General features: G+C 35.7%; 3 protein-coding genes across 4 annotated transcripts; 1 reads left to right on the top strand and 2 right to left on the bottom strand.

The window, feature by feature from the left end:
• Positions 1-63: 63 nt before the first annotated feature.
• Positions 64-5448, bottom strand: Mkk4 (MAP kinase kinase 4). Of its 2 annotated transcripts, none has more exons than XM_043427086.1 (8): positions 4730-5448; positions 4111-4182; positions 3883-4030; positions 3431-3746; positions 3043-3162; positions 2619-2918; positions 2213-2439; positions 64-1999 (listed from the first exon to the last, which is right to left on the bottom strand). In XM_043427086.1, the coding sequence occupies exons 1-8, from the start codon at positions 4770-4772 to the stop codon at positions 1834-1836; spliced, it is 1392 nt and encodes a 463-aa protein (XP_043283021.1). In that variant the 5' UTR covers positions 4773-5448; the 3' UTR covers positions 64-1833. The 2 variants fall into 2 exon arrangements, with proteins under 2 accessions (XP_043283021.1, XP_043283022.1); XM_043427087.1 differs by having other exon boundaries at positions 3431-3743; positions 4730-5447.
• Positions 5449-5887: 439 nt separating this feature from the next.
• mRpS7 (mitochondrial ribosomal protein S7) lies at positions 5888-7751 on the top strand. The gene is made up of 5 exons (XM_043427091.1): positions 5888-6048; positions 6225-6410; positions 6707-6938; positions 7014-7151; positions 7605-7751. The coding sequence occupies exons 1-5, from the start codon at positions 5912-5914 to the stop codon at positions 7683-7685; spliced, it is 774 nt and encodes a 257-aa protein (XP_043283026.1). The 5' UTR covers positions 5888-5911; the 3' UTR covers positions 7686-7751.
• LOC122415169 (transmembrane protein 186) lies at positions 7633-8849 on the bottom strand. Its single transcript, XM_043427092.1, has 2 exons — positions 8407-8849; positions 7633-8077 (listed from the first exon to the last, which is right to left on the bottom strand). The coding sequence occupies exons 1-2, from the start codon at positions 8690-8692 to the stop codon at positions 7752-7754; spliced, it is 612 nt and encodes a 203-aa protein (XP_043283027.1). The 5' UTR covers positions 8693-8849; the 3' UTR covers positions 7633-7751.
• Positions 8850-8871: the final 22 nt, after the last annotated feature.

Below are 8871 nucleotides of genomic sequence, written 5' to 3'. Positions count from 1 at the left end.
TTGAAATATCCTATTGAATTAAATTTACCAAAGAAAAATTGGGAAGATGAGTACAATTTGAAATAATTTTTTTTGCTAGAGATCCCTTTACAATCTCATATTGCAATTGATATTTTATTATTTTTCATTATTTCTTACATCATAGTATTTCTTTCGTTTTTTTTCCTCTTCAATTTGTATTTGTTTTCATCATCATTTCATTTAACGTTGGTTCAAGCTTGTCCTAAAAGAATTTGGCCGAAAAAAAGGAATGAGCAAAAGCCGCGAGCGCATATTTGAATTTGTCCTCAAGGCAAAAACCCATTTTATTCAAATGTTCGATTCATCGCTCTCGTTTATTCTTCTCAACGGATTGCCACGACAAAATCATCCGCGATTTCATGACATTTTCTTTTCTCCCTCGCATTACAAAATGTACACAAAGGCGCTGAGCTTGTGGCCTCGGTTTTTCAAAAAGTGCGAGAGATTAATCGAGAAGCTGTTATTGTCTTCATGGCTTTGAACAGGCTCACTCATTGCCCGATCGAAATGGGAATATGAATTCATTGGTGTATTTCCGTCTCTCGAGAAATCGAGCCTCGCGAGGCAACTTCGTCGTAGCATCAATTTGCTGAAAGCACGGACGGGGCTTTCTGCATCAAACTTAGCTCACACCGACGTAAAATAATCTCAATCATTTTGTATCTGGACCAATGTCCGTTGTCCATAATCTTTGACGAGGGCATGACCACCTTGAGAAACACGAGTTCGCGCCGAATAACTTTTTCTTTTCTTTTTGTTGACTTTTCATACGACACGTATCATTTACAGCGAGAACTATGAGAAAAACAAAATGGTTCTGTTGAAAATACCTAGAGATTTCTATTCTGAAGGACTTGGAATTTTTCATTTATTTTTCCTCGAACGCTTGAGAACGTTGGTTCGAGAAAGAGGAAAGAATGCTAAATAGGAAATATTCAGCGGTGCGACGGTCTCCTCAGTGATCTTGATTGGCGATCGAATTTATAAGAGGAATCAAGTAACCGATGGACCGAAATTTATATCGTTGAAGTCGAAACGAATGTTCATTGGAACAAAATGTCAATAAACGTGTGTTTTTACAATGTATTTTTGTGGTTTTTCGATTTCAAATATCGTTGAAGTGCGAGGACGTTTGAAAAATACAAAAATTTTCGAAAAACATTTTTTTGATATTAATATGAAACGGAATTTATATCGTGTTTGACGCGACGATTCGTGTAACCCGGAAAGTAAATCTGCAAAGAGAATTGGAACATTTTGGAGAATTTGTAACGTTAGTGAAAATAAGAGTTTTAGCTGCCACGATAACCGACACCATAAAATTCTCATTTTTCACTTGAATTTCACACTTTTTTTCGTCTTTACTCTTTTTATCCCTTTCATTTTCAATACGTGACCATGAAACAAAATCGTATTTGTAGGGCACAGCGGGTTTGCAGATTACTCGATATTCGTTTTTACTACTTTATTGTTGGTTCAGATTCGCTTACGATTACGACGTGTTTCGTCGAATAAAATGGGGCAATGAGACACGAGGGCAGGAGAACGGCGATTCAATTGGGGAGGTGCGAGAGGCAACGAACGATTCTCATTTACTATGCTCCTTAATCGGAGAGCCCTGTTTTTTTTTCTTCCTCGTTTCTACGTGTAAGTCGACGAGGTTTCTCTTCAAATGATTCCTTGCAATAATCGCGGTAACAAAGGAACGGTTTCTATCTTAATCTGTATCTTTCTTTCACTTTCTCTCTTCCTTCTGTTTTGGATTTATCGAAATCTCTCATCTTTCGCTTGATCAGTTTTTCTTGCTTTATTTTAAGGCTGATTGGTGGTAAAAGGCGTTATCCCATTCTGCTCCATATTGTCGAGAATCCCGCCGATGTAAGCGGCCACGTCGATCTGCGCCTCTTCCGATCTTCGTATGAAAGGATGTTCCAAAAGCTTGTTATATTTTGGACGCTGAGTTTCTTCTTTGATCAAACTGCGAATGACGATGAGAAAAAATGAAAGTCGAGTGGTAAGAACGTTGTTTTTTAAACGATAAATATTACTGTGTCATTCGATCTAAAAACCGTTTGTTTACTCGAAATTCTTATTCTTCCGCTTTTTTTGTTGAAAACAAAATTTTAGCCTGTTTCCTATTTTGTGTTATGGATTGAGAAATTTGAGTGGTTTTTTCGGATTAAAAACTCACCAGGTATTAACAAAATTAACGAAATCCATTGTGAACGTGTTGCCATTCTCGTTCGGAGACAAACGAGGGGGCTCGCCTTGCACTACTTGGTAAAGCTGCTCGAAAACGGAATTCCACTTTGGGTATGGGAAATAACCAGTGGCTACTTCCATCAACGTTATGCCCAGAGACCAAACGTCGCTGCGGACGTCATAGCCACGTGCTCGTTGAGGATCTATTCTTTCAGGCTAAAAAAGAACAAAAATTTAATAAAAAGCTGCGTAAATGTAAGAGAAACAAGTTTTAATGGAGAAATTCGATTTGATACCATTATCCTTGTTCTCAATTATTGATTGTACACTTTTCCATTATTTTGAATGTTTGTACAGTCCTTTACTCGAAAGGACTCGTTTGTTTTTCAACTTACAGCCATGTACGGTCGGCATCCAGCATCACGAGTCCGGGCGATCGAGTCGACCAATTGTCCGGAAATACCAAAATCGCAGAGTTTTATATTGCCACGACGATCAAGTAAAATATTACTCGGTTTGACATCCCGATGAATAATCCTTAATTCTTCCTTGAGATAATTCAGCGCCTTGACTGTTGCAACTGTTATCTTGCCCAGAATATGCTCCGGTATCCTTTTATTCAATTTTTCGTAAATAAACTTGTAAAACTTGTCTAGCGAGGTATCCATGAGTTCCATACAGATCCAACAGTCTCCCTGCAGAACGAAGCATAAACCAATTTACAGATTTTGTAATTTGTCAAAACGGACGAATTGAAAATCAATACAATATTAAGCCTTTTAAATAGTTCTCTTGCGATTCGCGCCTCTGCGATGTTACCTCTTTAAATAAAGCTCCATAAAATTGCACAATGCATGGACACTCGTTGGATTTCATAACGACTTCGAGGTCCATCAATAATTGATTCTGCTCTCTCTCGTCGACGGTTGAGCGAATTCTCTGAAAAAAAAAAAAAAAAAAAAAAAAAAAAAAAAAAAAAAAAAAACAAGAAAAAATGTTTTAAATTGACAAAAGTGAAGGTATATTGAACAATTTCAGTGAATGATTATTTCAATTAATTTTGAATACTTCAGATACTCTTCTGCCCATTTATCATCAAGGATACTCTGCTCAACTCAATTGGTAATTTATAGAAAAATATTCTTCAAATTTGACATTAGAAATATAGTGTGAAATATGTATGAAAATATTTTGAATTTTCACTCACCTTCACAGCCATGCAGGTATCGCTTACCCTATGAATCATCTTATTTACAGTACCAAATCCACCTCTGCCAATTTCTCCCTGATCCTGAAGATCCTCGCTTGTGAAATCATAAACGCAATCGGGTGATAATTGTAATTTACCAGTTGATTGCATTGACTGACACATTCTCAATTTATCACGAGCTTTATCGGGAAAATGTGTCTGACGTTGAGTTGTGGGTCGGGGTCTCGAGCTCAACTTTGGCAGAGGTAATGGTGGCAAAGGCAAGGGCGATACTGATGCGGAAGGTGGAGTACAATTTGGCCGTGGTAAACTGCTTGAAATTTTGAAAAATCCAAATATCCACACAATATTATTTATCAACACGACGCTACATTTACACATGAATCAATTATGTTAATTGAGATTTCCAAACAAAATTGATTGTGCAATCTGTTTATTTTTATGCTTACCCTAATGAAGGACGTCCACTTGCCCCACTGGAATTAGAGTAGGTAGAGTTTGTTGAATTGGTTGAATTTGTTGTACTAGTCGAATTAGACAGCGACACTCTACTGGTTTGAGATGGGAAGCTAAGCTTGAGCTGCCGTCGACTCTCAGCTTCAATTCATAACAATACGGGATTTGATATTAATATTTCCATAGACGTAAACTTTGTTGCTCAATTATTAATGCCTTACCTGATATTTCTTCTTGTACATCATTGTTGGATCGAAAATCCAAACGTTGGAAATTGAAAGAGCGACCAGAGCCTGCAAAAATCCATAAATTTTTATTAGCAACAGTACTTTCACAACCTCATTATTTTTTTCAATCTTCTCTAGTAAATTAATTCTTTACAGTGCATTACAACAAGGTCTAAAAAATAATTGAAAAAATTTTGCATGCAGTAATCAGGAGGTCAATTTTTTCCAGTGAAGAAAAAAGTCGTACGATAGAGATAAGTAAATGTGGTGAATTAATATTAGAACAAATTCGAAACGATGATAAAAGTTCCTTTATCGCAATTTCCGTTATAAAAGTGAATAAAATTTTCAGATAACGGGTTTTTGTAGATTCTGTAAGTCTCGCCATTTTTGACGAGATGAAAAAAGTTAAAAGAGTAGAATTTTTGACAACTCGGAAATGTCAAAGTTCGATCGTGAGACGGTCGACCGGAAAATCGTGAATATCGATGAGGTTAGGATCGTTGATATTGCGCGGTGAACAAGAGAACGAAGGGGGAACAGAAAGAAACTTTGTTTTGGGAGTTATAGGACATTCTGGATAATAAAACGAATTCATTTGTTGGATATGTACCTTGGTTCAATTGGTTCGACGAATTTCCTTGGCTCTCTGCCATTTTGAGGCTCCGCTAAGAATTCACTCAACTATTCTCGCGCGCCGATTTACGAGGGAATAAGAAAAAATGATAAAAAAAATGTTAACAAAAACAAAAAAGGAAACGTACACCACTTATCAAAAAGGTGCTCCGTTTTTTAGGAGACACCGCAGGAGCTTATGAACCTGGCATATGTGTTTAGCGACGAGAGCATCGTCAATTTTCGTCTCTTATTAATATTTTTCACAATTTTTCCCCTCTTTTATTATGTTTTCTTTCACTTGGCTTCCCTCGCCCTTTATTTTCCTTCGTTTACACACTTGGATTTTTTTTTTCAACGCGCACCACACACAACATACACATGTATATATTTCCGTATTATCGTTTATTCACGAGTGAAAAAAGGGAGAAAAAAAGCGATTTCTATTAGCATGAGAGAACACGCGTCGAAGGTGCCGAAAAAAAAGTCAACGGTTTACGATCGAATATAACACTTGAACAAGCATGATAGTTATCCAAGTTCACAATCAATCGTTCCATCGGATTCCCTTGTTTTACTAGCCCAACGAGAAAAGCTACTTTTTAATATTTTTCCCCTGTTACTGAACATACGAATTGCGAATTACCAGAGAAAAAACTCCGTGCGCGAGCGAGAATATATCCTGCGAAACACATACACACACGCACACACACGACGGGGGCGGGAGAGGGAGTTATGGAACGATTGAAGAAGCGCACGATGCGCAGCTCGTTGCGATCCATCCCCGTTTCTATTGGTCAACAAAAGTCAACGCGGGGCAAAAACTCATTTCAAATTTTATCTACTTCGCGAAATGAAATCGAAACAACTCTATTTTTTATCTTTCTTATATTTATTCATCGAATATTTCAATCGTTTATCCGTTTATTCCTATAGGTTTATTTTTCATGTATTTTACAAAACGCAGAGACATTCATTTTGGTGGTTATTACATGAATGGTTTCATCAAGATAATAAGGTTTTCGTTAAGTGTTATTTTATTACTATATTACCAGAAATAATTATATCTTTCAAAGCGCTTTTTTATCGCTTATCAGATTTTTTTCATTATTATTCGATTAAAAACCGAATCTTTTGGCCACTAGTTTTAGAACACCGTGACGGGTAAACGGACCAGCTGATGGTCAGTGATGGCAGATGGCAGTTGGGCCGTTGTTTCTCACAAGCCGAAACGTTTCGTTCTGTAAAAAAAATGGCTAAAATCGCTGCCCTTACGGGAAGATTCTCGTATATATTGAAATCGGCAACGTCTGTCAGGTATAGTAAACTGTTACTCCATTACTATTAACAAAGATTTTCAGAGTAAAAGAAATGACATGTGAATCGTGATGGTCTGAAAAAACGAAACGGAACATAACCTCGAAACTTATATTTTTCTGCTGTTCATAGACTTTTGAGTTTATGAAATTTTATATCAAACCATATTTTTCTAGCATGGCAAAGGCTATTTCGACGAGACTTTACAGCATGTATCCTCCATATTACATAAAACCGACTTTCAAAAAAGAAGAAATAGCAGGACTGATAGAATCCGGTGAAGTTCTAGAAATAGCTCACACTCCTATTTTGCCAGCGCATACAAATAACACTTCATCCGAATTTCATGATCCCGCTGTAACGTGAGTTTGAGTCAATTGTATTCAGAAAATTACAATTTGTTTTTAGCTAATAGCATCAAATAAGTATAGATTTCTTAGAATTTTGGAGAATCTTGGGGGTTTCAAATATGTTATAATTAATTAATATTTTTCATACTAACAATAATAAAAATACATAGGAAGGATTTGATCCTATTGAGGTCTCACGTTACTCAATAGAAATGTGTATTTGAAGGGTTGCTATTTATTTTAACTATAATAACAGTCTCCAGAAAAAAAAAACTCAAGAAAAACTAATGAAAATGTATGAAAAACAGGAAATTCATCAATTTCATAATGAGGAAAGGTAATAAAATTTTGGCCAGAAGTTTATTGGAAAAAACATTTGAGAATGTGAAACGTATCCAGCTGAAAAGTTATCACTCTACAAAACCAGAAAATAAACATAGAATTGAGTTAGATCCTGTTAAAGTATTTCACCAAGCTGTTGAAAATGTGACTCCGATTATGGAGCTGTTGAAGATGAAACGAGGAGGAGTGACCTATCAAGTGAGTTGAAATAAGAGCTTTCAATGCTTCATCAATTTGAGGTTCTGAATACTTAACCAAAAGCTCTGATTGCAGGTGCCTGTTCCTATTTTAGAGAAAAGACAACGTTTTCTTGCAATGAATTGGCTTATACAAGCAGCTAAAGATAAGGAAAAGAAAGTTCACTTGCCAGAGACTTTAGCCAAGGAACTTGTTGATGCTTCTTATAACCAGGTATTTTTTTGTCTTTTTGAAAATTCCAAAAAGGAAATAGCAAATAAATTTTCTTTGTTATTGTTAAGGTTATTTTTGAATTTCGTCAGTTGGACCAAATGGTTTCATAAATCATGAGTAATAATGATGCTGGTTTCAGTCCTCTGTAATTATACTTTGGAAAAGTTTTAACCAAGTCACACTGGGTTGGAATGTCCCCAGTTACTTTGAAACCATTGCTACCGTTGGACTATTGCGCATTAATTGAATCTAGAAACATTTGATTTTATGTAAAACATTTAAAAATTTAGAATAATCTTAGAGACATACAAATCTAATAAGAAAATGAAAAATTTTTTTTTCCAAATAAAACGTTGAAGTCGTTATACCCACGTAAGGTAGATATCGAATGTTTCACCATTTTTCGAGCTCTCTTCACCAAAAAAATGATACAAAATTTATTGTATGCTTCAGGGTCGTGTGGTGAAGAAAAAGCAAGATCTTCATAAGCAGTGTGAGGCAAATCGTGCTTATGCTCACTACCGATGGTTGTAATGAATTTTTCAAGTAAACAATATTACACATTTTTTGTAAATAAACATAATTACATTAACAATCTAATTAGTTTATTTTTCTCTCTAACTCCACTCCTCCGAATATGTTATCAAAAACTTTAGTGTCGAGTATTCGTCCAGCTGTAATATACATTTTGTAGTGAGTTTTTGAATTAATCAGACGAACTTTTTGAAACCAGGGATTGTTGAATCCTGATGCACTGTCACTGGGTGCACAAATTTCATTTACAGTTGTATCAATGTCGACTCTCTGGCCCCAGAAGCCGACATAAGAGAGCTTTATACTTTTATTGTCATCCTTCACATAAATGAAGCCAATTGCATTGTTGAACAAATAACCAGCAGAGTGGAGGAAAACGGTTATGAATCCACCTGCAAATGTCAGATAAGAATTTCACAAGACGTTGATAATCATGTTCTCAAACACTTCTGTTTTTTTTATTTAAAAAGAAAAAAGATTTTTAAATGACATATTTATATTATTTTCCATCACAAAGTACAAAAGTTATTATCCAATAAAATCATGGCATAAATGTATCTGCAATATTTTTCAAATGAATAACAAAAGTTGTGTCGATTGGTAGCTTTTTACTTTTTTTCACTTGTTTCTTCAAAAATGATGGATGAACATTGAAAGTGGAAAATCCCACACTTTACACTGACGACAATGCAAATTTTTTAAAATACATTTGTAAACTCACCATAAAATATAAAACTGCCAACAATGTTTGGAGATATCATACCAGAAAAGGCTTGAACTGCAGCGAGGGTGGGTGTACCGCAGGCCAAAAGAATCGTCGCCATATACTTAGCTCTGTTGAATTTGCTAGCTAGTGTAACTCTTTCAAAGTCAAAAAGTAGCGAATATTCGGGAAATTGTTTGGATCTAACCATGATTGTCCGTTCAGGATTATGTGTAATAAGTAAAGGGTGCATTAATAACCTATTCAAAAGTAATCGTGAGCGACAAGTTGCAAGAAAGGCCATGACAATTGATTCGATTTACAGTAAAATAATCGTCGTGTCGGAATATTGTGTTTTTGTTAATTGTTGTTATTTTAAGTTCGCTCGGAACTAGAATTATTGTGTCGGACGACTAAACCAAAAAAATCCTGTAAATACACTCTTCTTCTCCGGCAACTCTGCGATCGCAGCGCTATGAACGA

Source organism: Venturia canescens, chromosome 8 (genome assembly GCF_019457755.1).
Source record: "Venturia canescens isolate UGA chromosome 8, ASM1945775v1, whole genome shotgun sequence".
In the NCBI taxonomy this organism is placed as follows: domain Eukaryota; kingdom Metazoa; phylum Arthropoda; class Insecta; order Hymenoptera; family Ichneumonidae; genus Venturia; species Venturia canescens.
Note: the sequence above shows the minus strand (reverse complement) of the source record. Positions and strands in the feature narration are given on the sequence as shown.

Bases quoted from the DNA above. Each gene is read 5' to 3' on its own strand.
- Mkk4 (XM_043427086.1), bottom strand. From the start codon at position 4,772: ATGGCAGAGAGCCAAGGAAATTCGTCGAACCAATTGAACCAAG. The intron at 4,183-4,729 runs GTACATATCCAA...GGATTTTTGCAG, and splicing joins GTCGAACCAATTGAACCAAG to GCTCTGGTCGCTCTTTCAAT. The intron at 2,440-2,618 runs GTAAGTTGAAAA...GTTCTTTTTTAG, and splicing joins GATGCCGACCGTACATGGCT to CCTGAAAGAATAGATCCTCA.
- mRpS7 (XM_043427091.1), top strand. From the start codon at position 5,912: ATGGTCAGTGATGGCAGATGGCAGTTGGGCCGTTGTTTCTCACAAGCC. The intron at 6,049-6,224 runs GTATAGTAAACT...ATATTTTTCTAG, and splicing joins AAATCGGCAACGTCTGTCAG to CATGGCAAAGGCTATTTCGA. The intron at 6,939-7,013 runs GTGAGTTGAAAT...CTCTGATTGCAG, and splicing joins GAGGAGGAGTGACCTATCAA to GTGCCTGTTCCTATTTTAGA.
- LOC122415169 (XM_043427092.1), bottom strand. From the start codon at position 8,692: ATGGCCTTTCTTGCAACTTGTCGCTCACGATTACTTTTGAATAGGTTA. The intron at 8,078-8,406 runs GTGAGTTTACAA...TGACATTTGCAG, and splicing joins TGGCAGTTTTATATTTTATG to GTGGATTCATAACCGTTTTC.